Source organism: Callospermophilus lateralis, chromosome 10 (assembly GCF_048772815.1).
Source record: "Callospermophilus lateralis isolate mCalLat2 chromosome 10, mCalLat2.hap1, whole genome shotgun sequence".
In the NCBI taxonomy this organism is placed as follows: domain Eukaryota; kingdom Metazoa; phylum Chordata; class Mammalia; order Rodentia; family Sciuridae; genus Callospermophilus; species Callospermophilus lateralis.
The window spans coordinates 58,102,410-58,122,712 of NC_135314.1; the positions used below are offsets into that span (position 1 = coordinate 58,102,410).

Genomic DNA, 20,303 nt, shown 5'->3' on the forward strand with positions numbered 1-20,303 from the left:
ATTTTATTGTTTGATTGTTCTGTCTATTGCTTACTTGTTCAGAAGTGAGTTTAAGTGATAAGGAAATGTAGATTAATTTCTGTTTGGAGTGTTGCTTTTTTCCAAAAGAACTGATTTTATTTAGTTCCTAATTTGTTCCGGAAGATTACTGTTTCTGTAATTGGGCTATTAACATCCGGGGGCTTGCAGAGGGTGCCAGAACTTCCTGACAACCAGCAAAGAGCCCAGCAAAGAGCACAGGTCTTAAAATTGATGTCTACAGATCTCAAAGAACTTCTTTCTGTTCACCTAGAAAGCTTGGGGAAGTTCCAAATTCAGTGAAGATTTGCACCCCCCCCTTTCCAGGATCCATGTGGGTATAGGTGAGGTAAATAAGTCATGTTGCTCCGTGACTTCCAACCGTAAACCAAGGCACAGAAGCGGCCACCACCAGCCATGGCTGCCAGTAGTAACTGTCAGGAACTCCCACTTGATGACTAGGATTCCCGAAGTCTCCAAGAAAACACTAGAAGATGTACCCTGGGTGGGCCTGACCCTTTAAACATCCTGCAATTTTGTGGGTGAACCATATGTTCATAATACCTAGGCTGGCTCTATTATGCCTAAAATACAGTCATTTCTGCTGGTCTCCTGGGAGTGTCTGACCTTCCTCTGCCTTTCCTGACCACAGGATCCCTGATCCACTGATTTTGGTTCCTTTGTTAAGGAATGTGCAAAAATGGCACCTCTGTATTCAGAGGCAGATTTATTAAGTGTCACTGCTAGGAATGACCTCACTCCACTGACCACTTTACCACCATAAATGACTCACAGAGAACCATGTCCCTTTGGTGACAATGAGTGAAATGAATGTTTTTCTCTTTAGAGGAATAATCAAAAGGATTTATGATGATCAAAATCTAGATGCAAAGGTGCTCCCGTGTGCCCAGATTCCCTAGCTTCCCAGCAGCAGATGCCCTGAAAATTCTCATGTGACTGTTGAATCAAAAGAGATTAAGGTTATAGGAGGTAGCCCATGCTGCAAGTAGTAATTTCTTTGGGTTTCTCATTTCTAGCATTTTGGTTTTGGGTTTTGGTTTGTGGGTATCTAAACATGTATTTCCCACTGAAATATCAGTCCCAAAATCTATGGCTGGGTTTCTGGGAGCCCATATTCATTAGGTTAGAATTCTACTCTATAAAATAAAAATAACAAAATAACAATTATTCCACTTATGCCTTTTTTTCCAAGTGTATCTATTTAAAAGTTTCCCTTTTACTTCCAAATGCCCAGGTTTGGGTGATAAAATATATGGCTGAAGGCAACAATCACACATCTCTACCTCCTCTGTAGTACCATCCTTGCAGAAGAGCTGGGCTCCATGGTGATACAGAAATAATGCTTGCAGCCTCCCAAACCTTCAAACTCAGATTCAAAAAGCCCCTGGAAGCAGGCACTGCCCAGATAATGAGATCATCTGCACAAACTCTCCTCCCAAGAGTTCCTGAATTCCTTCCTCTGGATGCTGCAGAAGGGAGCCCTTGATTTGCATTTGGAATTGCTCCAGGTATAGAATGGGGAATGAGGAGGACCTAGACAGAGAGGGTCCGGGAGAGCCTGGAAATGGGCAAGCTAGAGGAACCAGCCATGAAGCCTGAGTGTGAGGGGTACCACCTGCCGCTGGCGTTTCCTTGGAGGACTGTTCCTGGGGCTGCAGGTTTCCTCCCCTCTTTTCTCCTGGCCAGCTGTTGCCATGGCAACACAGTGTCTGAGAACTTCTAATTACATCTGTCTGCTTCTCCTAGAACCCTACCGAGCCACACATATGGAGACTTCATTTAGCCTGTAGTTTCTTGCTGAATTTTAACCCCTTCTGCATCCTTGGGCTAGACAATAATTGCCAGGATTCTGGAAACTTGACAGCTGCTTTGCAGCCATATTGCCCCCAAAGATTCCTGGAACTTTGGAGAGTCGCTCTGCTATACTGGGTCTCCCAGCTCCACTTTGTTCCAGTAATCCTGACTGCACCCCCACATCCCACACCCCCTGCCAAGCTCCTGACATTCTGTCAGAGGGCTTCAATCCTGTTTGGGCATCACAGTTCCTTGAATGTGCAGATCCCTGGGGAAATACCTTACCTGGGCACAGCTAAGGCCTGGCCTTGCCCTCACAATCCACTTTTCAGTGTATTCCAGCTCCTCGCAAGGTCAGCCTAATGGATAGGGAAGGGCTTGGCCCAGAAGGTTCTGGGAGTGGAGGTGGGTGGAGCAAGGCAAGAAGCTTCTTTTCTGGTCTGAGGAGACTGACCAACCTGCCACCCTCAATCTCATAGGACAATGTAGGCTCTGGGTCCTGAGTAGAGTTCACAGAAAATAGCTGCCTTGGATAATAACCCCATTTTCGCTGTTTCTCTTGCCCTTTTCTCACTTCTCTTCATCTCTGCTTTCCCCATGTGTAGGTCACCAAGGAGTCAGGCTGCTCTTTGGCTTTCCACCCCTATACCCCAAAAGTCCCATCCAGTTTTTGTCTTATTCTGAGTTACCTCACATCCCACATTCCCTTATCTTTTTCACTTTCTTTCCTTCCATCAAATTCACATTCTTTCAACATGTCTCAGCTAGGTTATATATTAACTGTGGACAAAGAAAATGCTTGAAAGCCATTTCAGTCCCCCATTGCCCCCTGTTCACCTCATCAACATCCCCACACACACACCCCCAATATATCTTTCTGTGGGTCTAAGACAGTCTCAAATTAGTGAATTCCAGGCTGAATATTTATGATCTGGCAGGGAAGGGTGGGGTCCTTAAGTTCTCCAGAAAGGCCCGTACTGGGAGGGAGCAGCCTTAGGAGAAAAGCAGGCAGGGGCATCTTGCCTTCCTGTCCCCACCCCAGTCCCAGGGAAGTGTGGCTCAGTTTGCTCTTTTGTGCTTTCAACAAAGGCTGATTGAGTGGCACAGAATGCTGCACTAGGACCTACGAAAGGACTCTTAAAATAATAGTCTTTGTCCTTATAGGTTAGCTGGAAAGACAGAATGTGACAATCAATTCAGTTTTTTTAAGTGATCAAAATGAGTTCATATAAAAAAAATCAAAGGTCAGAAAACAAAGGTGGAATTCATACCAACCTAAAAAAAAAAAAAAAAAAAAGCCAAGATGGAGTGGTATAACTGTAACTAAGCCTTGAAGGACGGGGAGAATTCAGGCAAGCCAGACTATAAATCAGACTTCCCACATGGTAACATTAGTTTTTTTATTTGATCTTGTGGGACATTCTCTGCCCATGTGAAGGTTAAAGAAGCATCTAACAATATCTCATAGTGGTGACATTTTCAAAGGGTAATGAGTTCTCATTTCAAAATCTAGAAACTCAGGAGCCCCTATCCCCTTTACTTATTTTCTGCTTGCAACTTAAGTCTGCCATGGCTACCTGCTCAGCTTGCAGACACCTCTCACAGTTCTCCATAGCCAGAGGCCCTGAGAAGTAGAGAGTTTTTGAAGATGAGACCAAGGACTTTGAGGTCACATAAACAATGAAGTCACCCAGGAGAGAGGCAAAAGACTCGGAGCCATATGTTGAACAACTTGTTGAATGCACCCAAGGAGATGCTGGTAGATGACAGTGTCAGGCAGCCAACTCAGTGCTAGGTCAATGGAGGACAGTAGCTTTGCTTTCAAGGTAGGAGCCAAATTGCAGTAATGGAAAGGAGCCACAGATATGGTGGAGGGGAAGCTGCCTAAGTTCTCTGCCACAGTGGACTCCTTCCCTAGCAGGGCAAAGTGGGTGGAACAGAGATCTAGATTCCTCTGAGATCTGTCCATTTCTCATCTGCCTTCCACCACATAAAGGCCCTAATTCCTGCATTCCACTCAGAATTCTAAAGAATGAATCCTAATTGTTTCCGGGCATGGGAAGCATGGGGAGGTGGAGGGTTGACTTGCGTGGGATGGAGTGCTTGGAACATGCAGGGATGTTGGTCCAGATGTGTCAGGCTACAGGGGGGCACTTCTAAAACTGGCTGTCTGGAACTCTCCCACAGCTGCCCTAGAGCCTTCTCCCCCTCTGAGTTGAGGGTATTGGGATGTAGGTGTTGGGATTTTTTTTTTTTTTTAACTTTTGATCAGCCATTTTTCTTGAACTACATGTGGAAATAATTAGAGCATGAATGCTGAGTAAATGTGAGCTCTGGCAGCCCCAGACATACTTCAGTGACAGGTTCTTGGCAGGAATGGAGACTTGTGAATCTCCTGTGAATTTCCTTTAGGGATTCTCTCCTTTCTTTTCTTCCCTTTTTTTCATGCAAGGCAAACACAAGTTGAATAAAACTTTAGCTCACCACGAGTGAAATCAGACCACTCAATTGGGGTCCAGTTACTGCTTCCCTGATTTCCTCTGCCGGAATCCAGGAGGGAATAAAAAGGCATTGTTTTAGAATGTCCGTGGACTATAAGAACCAACTTTAATTCGCCCAGCAAAGTCCCTGAAACACCGTCAAGAGCTCTGTAGGTAACCAGTCTTTGTTTTTGCAGCGCTGGTGATTGAACACAAGAGTCTCGCTCATGCTAGGCAAGCAACTCTATCACTGAACTACATCTCCTGCCCCGTGAATTCTAGCAGTGTGAGGAACTTAGTTAACATCTACAAACTCTGCATTTTAGAGATGGGAAAACTGAGGCTCCAACTTTCCATAAGTCATACTGCACTTGAGGCAGAGACATGTCCAGGGCCCCTCTCCAGCCTCCTGCATTAGTCCTTCTAAGTGCCTGTCTCTGGTCGAGCCTCTGCATTACTGTCTCAGACTTCAGTGGAGGTCTAAGAGCTTTTTTTCTTTTTTTCTAACTACCTTTTTTTTTTGGGGGGGGAGGCTGTTTCATCCCAATGTTTACCAGTTTATTTCTCATGCAGTAGTGCAATGGTATTCATCATCCATTCATTCATTCCTTGGAGCTCTCTAGACTAACTAGTCTTCTAGGTTTCTGAGTGTTCCTCCTCTCTTTTGGCTTCTGTGCCTTGAGCCCTCATTCAGTAGTGCAAGCTGTTAACTGCCCAAGGAGGTAAGTGCCTGAAATCCAACCTGCACTCTGCTTACCAAACCTTCTAACTTCGCCTGGTGCCCCGTTTTTTTCTGGTTTGTATGGAGAACCCCTGTGGATTACAGGCAGTCTGTTCTCCTGCACACACATACACACATATACATTCTCTCTCTCTCTGGGAGGGGGGTATTTTTAACTTGGAATTGAACCTAGTGGTGCTCTATCACTGAGCTACATTCCCAGCCCTTTTTATTTTTTATTTTAGGACAGGATCTCATTAAGTTTCTGAGTCTCACTAAATTGACCAGGCTGGCCTTGAACTTGTGATCCTCCTACCACAGCCTCCTAAGTTGCTGGGTATACAGGTGTAAATGCCCAATTCCTGCTCTCTCTGTGCTGTCTGCTCATCCTTTCACTTCCTCTGCCCAGCTGCCCTCAGCCTTCTATCCACCATTTGCTTCTAAGCTCATTTGTTCCTTCGTCCCCATTTCTCATTCCTATACAGATGATATCTGGATGTGCATCTTTAGCCTTTATTTTCAACTGTCATTGGGATGTGTCCCCATAGACTCATTCATACCTGACTCATTCCCGCCTGCCCCTCCCTCACTTGACCCTTCCCAAGACTCCATCTCTTACAGACACTCCTCTAAATCTCCAGGGAAGGAGTCAAAGATCTTGAGCCAATTTGGATTTTTCAGTCTGAAAAGGCAAACACAGAGTCCATGTGACAGATTCTGTAAAATAAGAAGATAGTTAAGGTAAACAGCATTGTCCCTTTTGAAATTTGAACACAGCAATTTGTAGTAGGCACATAGTACATTATCATATAATTGAGTAGAGAATGTTAGGTGCATGTCATATCCCATAAGATGTGATAGAGCTGGACCTGGAAATTAATACAAAAGAGAATTTTTATAAATTTTCTTTTGAGACAGGGCCTTGTTAAGTTGCCCAGACTGTCCTCAAATTTGCCATCCTCCTGCCTCAGCCTCCTAAATTGCTGGGATTACAGGCATGCACCATTACACGAAGTAGACTTAAATAATTCTTAGTTGGCAAGTTCACAATGGGTGATTTGTACCTAAAAGTTAATCCTTCTGGTGTGATGCATCCCTTATTTTGATGTTGTAGAGCCCAGCCATGCTTTCCCAGAAGCACCATGAGTGTTGCTGTCACTGGCCACTGACAGACTAACTTGAATGGACCCCAAGTGACATTTTTAATTTTTAAATGTTTTTGCTTAGGTTAACTTCAGTTACTTTACATAAACAAACAAGACTCCAAACTTATACGGTAAGATGCCAAATCAAGAACCTGTGCATGCCAGGCTAAAATGACACTTTAATGTGTGGAGACCACCAGAAGCTGCTGAAATATTTTAAGCCAGTGTGTGACCTCACAGAATCAGCAAGGAGGACAAACGGAGAAAGGCAAGACTGATGCAAAGAGTCCGGTTTTAAAATGCTTTTTAAATATCCAATTGAGAGAAAGATTTAGGCAAGCTTCTTCATGTTTTTCTCTATACTTGCTGATTAGGTCAGATCTGCTCGAGTTCTGATTTATTCATTCATTTATACAAAGAAGAAAGAAAGGTATAGCTGATTCCTGCAGGGGCTACAGACTCCTGCCTCTACCCTTACTTCTCTTCCATGCATTCTATTCAAAATTGTAACTGCTGCCATTAACTCCCCAACACTCCAGACCATCCTCTCCTGTTTTGTTGTTCTCCATATCACATATCACCACCTCGCATAGCACACGTTTTACTTATCTGTTTCTCTCACTAAAATTGAATTTTTTTGAGGATGGGTATGTCTGCCTGTTTTATTTACTGCTGTCTCCTCTGGGTTCAAAGTAGCACCTGGCAGTTAGAGAATCCTTAAGAAATACACAGGGCTGCTGGGTTTGGTGAATACCTCTGTTATCCCAGAGATTTGGGAGACTGAGGCAGGAGGATTACAAGTTCAAGGCTAGCCTGGGTAACTTAGTGACAGGTAACTTAACTTGTCTCAAAACTAACTAACTAAATAAATACAAGCCATGGCTGTAGCTCAGTGTTAGAGGAGATTGCTTAGCATGCAGGAGGCCTTGAGTTCGATCACCAACACTACAAAACAAAACTCTTCACTGGCTTACTAGTACTTCACTTCCGTCAACAAGTACAGATTCTTAGCATGTTATTCCAGGTGAGCCCTTTACAACAGTCTTTGTCCCACCAACTTTCCCCAATGTTCTTCAAATCTGAGCCATCCTTGGCTCCTTGAGCAAGACCTGGGCTTTCCTGGTTCTGGGCCTCTGCATCCACATTACCGCACTCTGGCCCTGCTCCTGTGGCACCATCTGGTAAACCGCTCAGCCTGTAGAGGCTTCCTTCCCACAGCACCAGCACCTCATCACTCAACTCTGTGGAGCCACAGATTATTTGGGCTTGTGCCTGCAGTGTCCCAGTGAGCTACAAACCTGACTGACCATCAGAACCACCTGACAGTTTGTTTTCTTGCTAGAATCCAGGGCCCCACCCTAGACCTACAAAATCAGTCTCTGGAGGAGGAACCAGGGAATCTGTATTTTATAAAATTACTGGAGTAGATCAGACAGGGTTTAGGGGTGGGGATGAGGTCTTTGGCAGCTCAAAGACCACATCTTTGTGAAGCCTTCCAAATCAGCTTCTAGTTTCTTTTTATTTTAAAACAGATTTATTAAAAATATCGTTATCAATGAAATTTTTATACATTGAAATATACAGCTTGATGTTTTGGTATTTGTGTCCATTGTGAAACTATCACTCTAATCGAACTAATTGACACAATTTATTACCTCTACATACTTACCATTGTATGTGTAGAAGATGTAACTATTCTCTTAGCAGATTAGAAGTACCCATGTTAACTGTACCATCATAGATACTTCTGATTTGCTAAGAAAATAGAATTTCTTATTTTGCATAATTGAAACTTTGTATCCCCAAACGACATTTAATGTAAAAACTGTTAATTAATAGTGGCTCTGTGGGAAAGCCAAGGATGGAAGAAGACCTTTAGAATCTACTTAAGGTAAACTATCTGTGCATAAAATATTCAATAAGGCTGAAACACATTGAAGGCCCAAAAGCCATTGTTAGAAAGATCTTGTTTATGAATAAAATCATAGGGCAAGTGGAGACTTGGATTTACCATTAAGCATCAGTTTTAGTTCTTTTACTTGCAAGGCCTTTTGCAGGGCCTTGTGCCCAATTTTGCATTCAAAGTTGTGTGCTTTTTTTTTTTTCCTTACAGAGGGCCCCCAAATTGTTTAAGCTTCAGGCCTCACAAAACCTGGACCTTGAGCTGAGGGATTGATTGTGAATACATTTAAGGGAGGGGCCCTTATGGTAGGGTTGGCACAAATGCAGTGTCTACTGCCAAGTGCATCAGAACTACTGCTAAAATCATCACACCTCTTTCCGCCTCTTTCCCTAGCTTATGCAGGATGCATGAACACATTCCTTTTTCAAGAAAAAGAGATTGAGCAAGTCACGTGGCACTCCAGCTAGATTCCCAGGGTCTGCAGCAATTTTACTCTTTCTTCTTGGCTTTCTCCGGCTTTATTACAGAGTTCCACTCCAGACTAGCTCTCTGGAAGCAGCCAGCATCCCACCCTAAGCACCACACCCCAGGGTCCCTGCCCCCACTCTCTCCAGTTCTGTGAATTCCTTTGTCCCCAGCTCCATAGTACTCTGTGTTTCTGAGGGGCCCTGATGTTCCTGTGAAGTTTCCATGACTAATTCTGGCAAAGCAAGGAGAGCTTTTCTCACGGCAACAAAGCCGCTCTGTCACAGTATAGTGGCAAGTGGAGCCAGAATTCCACCATTCCACCTTGGCAAAATCAGGGCCTCTTTTTTTTTTTTTTTTCCTTTTAAATAAAGTGGAAAGGAGGAAGAGGTTGGAGGGGGCAGAGCCGACCCAGTTCATGTTAGTGAAATGACGGTATATTAAGCTGACAGTTTTATGGCTTTGCTTTTATAAGCTTCCTCTCCTGCCAAAACATACTGTTCTTCTAGAAATTGTTTGACTTCAGAATACTTTCTTTTGAACATTCAAAGTATATTTTATGCTCAGACCTAATGCTGGTTGGTCCAGAGACTCAGACACATGATCACCTCCACTGGTGCTTTTGCAAATAGTTTGCTTTTCCATTTGCTTGCAAAAATTTTCTTTTTGTAAGACTTTGGATTCAAGATGATGCCTTTCCTGGTTTTGAATCAAGAGCAGTTTAGTGGAAAGAAACTGGTGTTAAAGTCTGGAGGCCTAGGACTAGGACCTGGCTCTGCACTCTGCAGCTGTGAGATCTTGGACCAGTCACTTATGACTATGAACCTCAGCTTTGTTTACCTCACAGGATCTTAAATCTGGAAGAGCCTCCTGCCGCCTATATTAAAAGGGCTTGAGAGTCAAAAATGGTAGTAACAAACACATATTCATCAAAATTGCTGAATAATTATAAAGTATTATTATTTCCATGTAATAGCTGACAGTTGCTCAGAGAGAGTATTTTTCTGGTAAAAGAAATATTCCTGATCAATCTTTTACCAAAGGGAATCTGCAATGTGAAATTAACCTTAACCAAATCCTCAGAGCCCAGTTTTAACACATACTATGAAAACAACAGGGATGCAAGTCAGAAATGAAAGCAAAAAGCTAGAACAACCTGAGAGTTCTCAGTTTTGGAGGCAAATATTTTGTTGATTTTTATCACTATATCTGGGTGCCCACACTTACAGAATATAACCCCTGCTCCCATGTAACCCATTGAATTCATGGATAAATTCAGACTTAGGTGCCTGTTAATGCTGTTATATAAATGGATCTGCCTGTAGCCTCATGCCCGTAGAGAACATGCATGTGCCCAAGTGATTATCTATACATAGGTGATATTCTTCTCCAGTATTGGGACCCAATTCCAAAAATTATTATGGCGGTAAACCAAATAGTTCTGTTTTATTCATAAGAAGAGTATTGCACCCTGTGCCAGCCTTTGTAGCTATCCCCTCCCCCCATGGTTCCCTGCCTCCACCATACTTAATACAGGAACATCGAGGGTTAGGTCATGTCAACCTGTGTTCTGTTTCTGAGCTCTTTCACTAGTTATGTGGCCTCCATATGTCACAGATTTTCTGCATCTGTTACATGGGACTCAGGTGGTAAGGACAGAATACCGCTCAGTTGTAGGTGCTGTGGTTAACATCAGGTGGGGTCTTATGAGTTTGTCATTCCTGACTAGACTGCTGCCTTAGACCTACCAGGTTGCTCTGCTTCCAGCTTCTCTCCATCCAGGCTGCCTTGCCCTTTAAACTAGAATTTCAGAATCGGAAAGGACTCGATACAAATTCACATTCCAAAACATCACATTCATCATGTCACCTGCTAGACCCAAACCTTCTAAAGGCCATTGCATGGGATCCACAGAGAGATCCTCAGATCAGCTGTTGAAACCCACACTGCTCACCACCTCCCCTGCTGCCCCGCTTCACCATTGCTGTCTTCCTCACTTCTTTTCTGTCTCTCTCACCGTGACACTCCTCACCATGCAGCCATCACTGCCCATGAGCCTTTTCATTCAGTGTTTTCCCCAACTCAGGGTGTTTTTCTCTCTGACTCAGAAATGGTCACTCAACAGATTAGTAAGGCCACCTTCCACCTTAAGAAACATTCTGGGAACCTTAGGGATGCACCTGACACGTTTGCTCCCATAGAAGATGGTGCTTGGAGAAGGGTTTTCAGTGGCACGAAGATGTGACCACTCTGGAGAAAAATTTCTTCGTTCTTGATTTTTTTTTTTTTTTTTTTTTTTTTCTGCATTGAAGCCTGCCTGTGAACTATGGAGGGCTTTGAGGGCTGCAGGGAAGACATTCCTTCCCAAATTGGCAGATTCTCCTGCCTACTCTTGTAGGGGGTCTGTCCTGTTTCCTCATCTCCTGCACCACTTTTCACTGGGAAAACAGCTGGGCAGAGCTGCAGGAGCCAAGACTACTTCTGCATTGCGGCTCTGGGCTGTGGAAGACAAAGAGAGAGATTGCCACCTATTGACAGACGTGTCACCTGCAAAGAGGAATGGTTGTATAACTGGTGGCCTCCCTCATCGCTGCAAACAGGACTCCGGGGTTGTTAGGCCCATTGCTTTTTGTTCATTCCATCAGCCCTCCTTCTTTCAGTATTACTATTCCACTGTAAGCAAGGACAAGAAAGAATGGGGTCATGACAGCTGAAGGTGACAATGACAGTGTCTCAGTGGAAAAACTGAAAATAAATTACCCACTGTAGTAACAGCCATTTTCTGTTGTGCGGCAGACACTCTGCAGCATCTAATATGTCTTATTCAGTCCTCACAACAACCCTCTGAGGATCTGTATTTCTGTTTTATACACGAGGAAACTGAGGTTTAAAGAGAGTACCTTGTCCTTGACCATGGCAAGAAAGGAACAGAGGTGGGATGTCGAGCTCCTCGACACTTTCTCCTTACACCTATTAATTACACAGTTTATATGCCCATTTAGTTTCCTTAACCTTAAGTCATCTGGACATGAAATAAGTCTAATATATATTAAATCATTTAGCAGGTATTTTATAAAGAGAAGGTATGTATAAATAGAAGCTTGGTTATCTATTATCTGGAGATCTGGTTTGAATCCTAGCTCCTCTCATTTCTAACTTTGGGACCTTGGGCAAGTTATTTGACCATTCTGATCTTCAATGTCCTCATGTATAAAATGGATAATAATAATATACATGTTCTTGTAGGGTTGTCCACACAGTAAGATGAACTTTTATTAAAAAAAAAAAAAAAAAAAAAAAAACTCTGTAAATTTTAACTGTACTTACTATTCAAGGGTGAGTCAAAGATATTGTCTCTGAATGGATTTTTGAAACTACTTTTGAAAAATGACTTGTACTGAATTCAATTTATAAGGAAAAACTTTTGTTTTTAATTCTCACTAAAAACAACATATGATAAAAGGAGGCCCTGTAAGGGTCATCTGCTATTCTGCAGTCCTCTGTAAGATATGGGCAGCTTGCTTTACTGTGATGCACTTCCAAATATATTATCTCGTTTCATCTTCATAGTATTTACTCCTATTTTACACATGAAGCTCAAAAAATTAAAGTGACTGGTTAGGGATGTGCAGCAAGCCAGAAGAGGTTTGTGGGTGTTTGCTTGTGGAACTATGTGCAGGTGTGTCCTTGAGGGCAGGCAATGTGTCTGAGCATGCCTTTTGTGTGTCTGAAGCACATGGGACACACCCACAGGGATTGGTACATCTAATGAAAGGGAGGGGGTGGGGAGAAGGGTATCCTGAGATTGTTTTTTTGTTGGTGGTGGTTTTTTAACACTGATCAGCAATGGCTTTTTCCTATTCCTTTTCAGTATTGCATTACATTCCCAGGCAGAGTTCTCAGAAGAGGGCCCTGTCTGGAGAATAGGCTTGATTTTATCAGCATTCCATGTTTAGAAACAACAGTTCCCTGGTCCACCTACTCCTCTGGGAATTACTTCCTCTTTTCTTCCTTGCCTGCCAGCTTTATTGAATTTGCCTTAGCAACATCCAAAAAAGAATTGGTTTAGCAACAGCATGTGAACCAATGAAATGTGAGCATGCAAATTACTTCTAGACCAATAGGAGACCTCTCCAAGACTGTCAAGCCCCCAAGGTGGGGGGTGTGAGGGGGAGAACAATCTGGAGTTTGCAGAACAGCCTCAGGGTGGCAGCAAACCAACTGGATTGGCCATGGGTCCCTAGCTTTTAAGCCTCTACTTTGTTTTCTTGCTTTTTTTTTTTTTTTTTTTAATTCATAAATATAACATATTTACCAGCTATAAAAGCCTTACTGTAGCCTGCAATATGGACTCTTGCCTTTACCAAGGCTAGCCCTGTGACCCCAGCATGCCACCTGCCATCTTTATTGTGACAATCAGTGCCAACCCATTGGCCTTTGGTGACTGCCAGCCTAGCCAGTCAGGAAGAAGGGCTGAAGAAATTTCATTCTCTTTAGTTTAATCACCTCTACTGCTGGACTGAGTAGTGAGTGAGGTGGAGTTGGCTTTCTGCCACCAATGAATGGGAGGGAAGGAATGTGCCACCAACAGATTAGCTCCTGTCAGTACCCATATTTCCAGGTGGCATAGACTTAGGCTGTTCCCTGCTTTGTCATTTCTACCATATACATCTGATCGGGACTCCTGACCAGCAAGGGGCCTGAGGGGAGTTCTCTCTTTTGGATGATTTGGCCCTCATATTCCTGAAGCCAAAGCAGTCACTTATAGGGGACAAATATCAAATAACTCCATATTTCCGTGGTTTAGCCATCTTTCTTTGTCTTTGAGATGATGTTGTATTTGACACCACCTGATGAGGTTTTAGACTATGAGATGTTCATATTTCTTTCCAGTGTTCTTATCACTACCTGGCATAGTCTTTTCATCCTTTAGGAATCACTTGAGATGTCAAATCTTCAGAAAGTCCTATTTGATTCTTGCATTCCTCTGCTACCCTCCAGCTCCCTGGAACCCCTATCATTGTACTTTCATTAATATATATATTTATTATATATATATTCATTCCTAAACGTCTTTTTCCATGAGAGTCATAGAGCTTCTTGAGAAAGAGGATTGTCCTTTGTATCTCCAGCCCTAAATGTAGTGTTGGCATACAATAGATGCTAGATAGTCATTTCTAAAGAAAGAAAGTAATTCTTACTCGTGGAGAAATAATCTTAAGGACTCAGAGATGCCTGAGCCTAGGCCCAAGCAGTGCCAGGGAGTATGGTGCTGACTGTGGAGGATCAACTTTTGGCTGATCAAAACCCTTTAGCACATGAGTTGCAAGTCCAGACCAAAGTCCGAGCTTGAAAGATAATCACCACCATTGGCTGATCCTGTGATAGGCTTATCTCAGTAACATGGTTTCCTTTATTTGTCTTTTAGGAAGAACTAAGAAGCAAATCCAAAATCTGTGCCAATGTGTTCTGTGGAGCCGGCAGGGAATGTGCCGTCACAGAGAAGGGAGAGCCCACATGCCTCTGCATTGAGGTAGGTGCTTATGTCAGGAGCAGAATGACAGTGGCCAAGACCCGTGTGGCTGCCTTGCTGGAGCTGCCAATAAGCAGAGCAGTGCCAACAATTTCATTATCTTTATAAAAGTACACCTTGTCTACGTAAAAGGCATGTAGTATTTTTCCCCAGGGTTAAAAATCTGATCCATAGTTTTTAATGTAGGAAGTTTTTCTTGTAAAAAATATGTTTAGTTACATAAGAGATTTTTAATTAAAAAATTGGCAATTGCTGGGTGCAGTGGCACATACCTGTAATCCCAGCAGCTGGGGAAGCTGAGACAGGAGTCTTGCAAGTTAAAAGCCAGCCTCAGTAACTTAGCAAATCCCTGAGCAACTTAGGGAGACCCTGTCTCAAAACAAACAATAAAGAAAACAAGCTAGGAATGTGTCTTATGGCTTAGTGGTTAAGCAACTTTGGGTTCAACCCTGGAAACAAACAAACAAACAAAAAGCAATTGCTTTATTTAAGCCAAATAGTATAAACATTTATTCAGACATAAAATTAATAATCTTTCCTTAAAACTGTCCAATCCCATTAGTCTGAGATAACTGCTATTATCAGTTTTGTATCTGTTGTTCCAGGGGGTTTTTGTGTGTGTATGCTAATATAAGCCTGTGTTTCCCCCTATTTTATGGAAAAATGAAATTACAATTCTTATAGATAAAAAGGTATGTAATTTGTATCTTGCACTCATCAATATATCATGGACAGCATTCCAGAACAGAACAGTTTTAACTCCTTTTAAAACTGATGCATAATATTTATTGATATAAAAGAACTAGGTTTATTAAATCATTTTTCCATGGATGGACACGTAAGTGGTTCTTTGAGAAGCTTATCACCACAAACAATAACATTCTTGTACAAATTTCCTTTCATGCTTCTCCCTTTGTTTCTGTAGGATCAAGCCACCAAGGCTCTAGGTCAAAAGATGTGCCAAGGTTTTTAAAATAGTGAACAGAAATGCAGGTTTTGCAATTTAGTTTTTAGATGACATCTAAAAAGCAAAGTGAGCCTTTGAAAGATAGTCAAGATTCTAGTAAATTCTCACTTGGATATGTGCTCTTTTTGTCCTCCCTCTGTCAAACCAACCTAAAACCTGGCAACACGGGTCTTTTCTCAAATAACTATATCAACTTAGTCCCCAGATTCAGGACCCTGATCCATTATGCAGAAAAGCAAGTTTCCCAACTTGGAAACCTAAAAGCCTGATCCTACTGAGGATCCTTTTGCTGTGAGAGGTCCTCAATAGAAGTATACTGACTACAAAGTGATGGCATAAGCCCTGACTTAGGATCTAGAAGCCTCACGTCTAGTCTCAACTTAGCCACATATAGTTGTGTGGTTTTGAGTGAACTAATTCCCACCAGATGCCATAAAGATAGTTTATATGTTTGCTTCATCGACTCTTTCTTGTTACGGTCCCTTTATCAGGTCTAGGCTGAATTTGCTTTCCCCTTCTTCCTTTCTCCCTTCAAGAAACAAAAGTCTAAAGAAACCAAGCTTGACTGTGGTCTTGGCAAAGCTTGATTGTGATCTTTGTCAGTAGGCAAAGCTGAACCTCGTTGCCAGATGAACCTTATTCCATATTCCTGTCCATAAGGATTTACTGTAGTCCCAACCCCAGCCTCACAACAAAGGTTGTGAAACTAGGAGGAAAACAAAGTGGTCCACAAATACTAACAAATACTAACAAAACAAGAGATCCCTATGATTAGTCCCTAAAAGAACTGAAATATTTGTGTGTGTGTGTGTGTGTGTGTGTGTGTGTGTGTGTGTGTGTTTCCCTACTCATCAATCTCCATATTCCCAGCTCCGGCTGTTTTAGGTCATAAATTTTTGGAATTTTGAGAGATCTTAGATCTTCCAAAGATATTGAGTGACTTTTTCCAAAGTAACAAAAAATCCAGATTCCTGACTCCCAATAAAATGTCCTTTCTGTTAATTCATTAATTAATCTGAGACTGGGTAATTTATAAATAATAGGAATTTAATTTTAACAGTTCTGGAGGCTGTAAAGTCCAGGATCAAATCACAAGTTGGTTTGAAATCAGTGAGCACCTGGTCTCTGCTTCTAAGGTGGCACTTTGAACATCCTCATCTTGAACATCCTCACCTAGCAAAAGGCAAAAGGGCAAAAGGGCCTAATGCTGTGTGAAATCTCATTTTATTAGGGCTTTAATCTCATTCATGAGGAAAGAACCATGACCTAATCACCTCCTGAAGGCCTTGCCTTTAATACTGTGGTTGCATTGGGGATTATGTTTCAACATGAATTTTGGAGAGGACACAAATATTTGCGCCATAGAAGCACATCCATTTCTTCACTGAATAGAAGAGATGACTCTGGATCAGGATGGACACAGAGGGCCATGAGGGACTGAGCATTGGAGTGCCTCCAGCATCAAGTGGGGTAGGGTCACTGATGGCCATGCCTGAGGCTCTCTGTCCTATGGCAGCATCGAGGTTCCATCTATGCTGGTGGGGAGTTCCCTCATAAGATGACTTTGTGTGTGTGTAAGTGCATGTTAGTGCCCATAACCACACAAGCATCCTCCTGCGGGTCTATTTCAGCAATGCAAACCTCACAAGAGGCCTGTGTGTGGCAGTAACGGCAAGACCTACCTCAACCACTGTGAGCTGCATCGCGATGCCTGCCTCACTGGATCCAAAATCCAGGTTGATTATGATGGACACTGCAAAGGTAAGCATGCTATCACCACTGCATGGTAACTCTCCCTGTGGAGAGGCAGGGAAGGGTGGTGTATGGCCTGGCTGACCATGTGACCTTTCTACCATGGTCACTGCCACCCAAAGCTGAGAAGACCATCCAGTTGGTTGGAGATGCACCCTCCTGACATTCAGGGGCCTGCTAGGTTTTATGGATTAGGCCCCAGGAGCCTTCCAGCACCTACCTGCAGCTAGAGAGTAGTTAAGGTGATCACATAAATATAATAATAAGAAGAAAGTCCTTAAGGGAATTCCACAACTTTTCAGAATGTATAAATTAAATTTAGGCACTTCCCAGCCCAGGTACTATTATGTTTCTTCTTTTTTGCACTCAAACCATTACCATTAGAACAAAAAGGAAGGCATCCTGTGGTTGTTGCTAATTAGACACCAGCCCCCTGCCAAGCTATCGCCCTGCCCAGCCCTCCCAGTCTTGACCTCCCCTGGAGTAACAAGAAACTGTTTCTCAGGTGTTAAGTGCCCAATGTAGTCCCTGACCAGAATGTTTCTCCACGTGAATTCTCAAAATCCCAGGAAGCCTTCAACCCAACAGGAGGAGATGTGAGATCAGGAGGGCAACTCAGTGGACCCAAAATGTCAAATAAAGCAGAAAAGAAAAGATCCCATCCTTGGACCCTGGAAGAAGGAAAAGATAATAATTTAAGACAAACTGATAGAAAGGCTACAAACAGCCCTCCTTGGGTGGGGCAGTTTTAATCCTAGAAACATGCAGAAATTTTCTTCACTTTATGTTAACATATTTTTCCCTTTGTCTTGCAGAGAAGAAATCTGTAAGTCCATCTGCCAGCCCAGGTGAGTGCCTGCTTTTTTCCTGCCGTGTGCAGGCATCTCTGAGGAAATCTTGTGTTGCCTGATCCTGCTGAGCACACAAGCTCTTCTGTTTTTCAGAACCTGTGACCCAGAACACAGCTCACAAAAGCTGCAAAACACTGCATTTTGGGGGGGTGCTTGCCGATTAAAGCAGCTGTTGGAGGTGGGGGTGTTAGCTGTTTTCCATTTTCACTGCATAGTGACACTGCATGGACAGGAAGGCCACCAAGTCCTTTTTCCAACACTCTGTAAGCATGCTCATGTCACAGGCCTTTTGAGGGACAGCCCCTTCGAAAGCTGATAACTGAAAAGGCCAGTAAGACTTCTGTGGTTTTTTTTCTGTCTATACAGATTAAAATCTTATCTTGAATTGTAATTCCAGACCTCTTTAGCCCCTGCTTTCTCCAGGTCCTCATAAAATCCTTGAGAGGTAGATCTTACTGTAATGACCTCACAAAAGAAGAAATTGAGGCTGAGAGATTGAGTTTCTGCATATCACACAGAATATGAAGGGCATAGGAAGGGCAGGGTGAAGAAGAATGCCCACTTGTTCATATCCCTGGCTCCGTGCCCCCTTCACATCCCAACATATGTTCTCTTCCAGGAATTTCCTTCTGCCAAGGCTTTTTCTACTTTGTTTCCTCATCCACCCAACTCTGGATCCCACCTGTTACTTCCACATGGCTTACAACAGCTGTCCAGAGCAGAGCTTTGACATGGCCCTTCCTTGGCCCTAGTTTTCTGTTGTTCATAAAAGAGGATGATACAGATGGTGTGGTGTGTGCCTCTGTGTGTGTGTGTGTGTGTGTGTGTGTGTGTGTGTTACTGGGAATTGAACCCAGGACCTAGAGCTTGGCACATGCTTGCCACATGCTAGGCAAGCACTCTACCTCTGAGCTAATCCCCTGCCCTTTTTATTTTGAGATAAGGTTAGCTCAGGCTAACCTTGAACTTGTGATCCTCCTGACTCAGCTTCCTGAGTCACTGGGATTACAGGTATGTACCACTGCACTCAGCAAGGTGGTATAAAATTTTAAATGGGAGAAAGTTTTGATAGACCTGGCTGATAAAAACAGAGAAAAATCAGAAAAAAAAAAAAAAAGGAAAAGAAAATCAGAAAACTTGTAGCATAACAAATGATAATGCTTTCATGTATTCATGTGTTACTTTAGCTTATCTTTGAGCCAAAAGAGCTGCTCTGCTCATTGATTTTTTCCCCCTTTTTCTTCCTAAAGTTAATGAAAATGTTCTGTATTTTTCTGCTCTATTTTTCCTCACTTAAGCAGCTCTGTTTCAACATTTTCAATCTCAATCTTAATAAGTGCTTTAGTGAGATTAGCTTGACTCCTGGTTAGACACTTTCTGGTTGTGAACCCTTGTGTGATAATCCTGTCCCACCAGGTGCTGTGGGGATTGGATGGGATGACTCAGAGCCTGGGCATTGTGCTCCCCAGGGAGCGGGTGCCAGATGACCCTGGGGTCCTCCCTCACCACCTGGCTTATCTCTCTCCTCTTTCCTGCAGTCGTTTGCTATCAGGCCAATCGAGATGAGCTTCGGCGTCGCATTATCCAGTGGCTGGAAGCTGAGATCATTCCAGACGGCTGGTTCTCTAAAGGCAGCAACTACAGTGAAATCCTAGACAAGTACTTTAAGGTAATCAGTGTTGTAGTCAAGACTGTTCAGGCCCAGAGAAGGGGAAGCTTCCTTCTCCTAGTGCCTGCCCAGGAGGAAATATGCAGCTGCTTAGAGTTTCATGTTGTCCACCATCTCACAAAGCCGTGGAGTTGCCCTGTGACCCGACCCCCTGGATAAATGGGAGTCCAGCAGTCAACCTTCAGGATCAAGCACACACGTGCCGCCCCCTTGGGGCAGTTAATTCAAAGTTCTTAGAGAGGCTGTCAGTGAGAAATATGCCCAAGCTCTGTCCCCTACCCTGTAAGACACCCACAGAGCTAACTGCTGATACATGGTACCTTCTGATCTCACCCAGACCTGAACCACTTCAACCTTTTACCTGCCCAGATTAACATTTCTCTGTCACTGACTTCATCATCCATACCCCTGAGTTTCCTCATCTAAGAAGAGTTAATGGACTGGCATCTCATGGGTCAGAGATTCCTCATGAACCTCGGAAGTAACATCGCCCATCAGGTTTACTTGAAGCAAATTCTAATTAGGGTTGGGAAAGATGCTGGTTTCAAAGGGGAAAATGAAGGAGGAAATAGTATTTGGCAACATGTTGGACTACCTGAGCTCTCTCAGAGAGCCTGAAGGTTGATAGAAAGCAGTAAAGGGCACTCTTCCAGGTGATTGACAGGAACACAGACACACATAAGAACATCACACTTAGAAGCACAGACACATCATAACCCACTTGAATCTAATGTATGAAATATGATATGTCAAGAGCTTTGTAATGTTTTGAACAACCAATAAAAAAAATTTAAAAAAAAAGAAGCACAGACACATATACACATGTGCAACAATAGGTCAGATACACATACCACCCTCAGAAATGCACACATCACAGTGACAGGTACACACAGACACGCATATTCCAGTACCCACATTCTCACAGAAGCACCAAAACCCCCTTCACTTTATGACACAGATCTCTAGGTGGGTGCTTCACTTGCT

At 43.0% G+C, this 20,303-nt stretch overlaps 1 protein-coding gene across 1 annotated transcript in view; it reads left to right on the plus strand.

Annotated features, from left to right (window-relative positions):
• Fstl1 (follistatin like 1) overlaps positions 1-20,303 on the plus strand; it is a 51,721-nt gene that overhangs the window by 19,577 nt on the left and 11,841 nt on the right. Inside the window, exons 3-6 of the mRNA XM_076867444.1 lie at positions 13,976-14,080; positions 16,679-16,808; positions 17,615-17,647; positions 19,189-19,319. Coding sequence (XP_076723559.1) covers positions 13,976-14,080; positions 16,679-16,808; positions 17,615-17,647; positions 19,189-19,319 — 399 coding nt within the window. The remainder of the gene's footprint in view (positions 1-13,975; positions 14,081-16,678; positions 16,809-17,614; positions 17,648-19,188; positions 19,320-20,303) is intronic.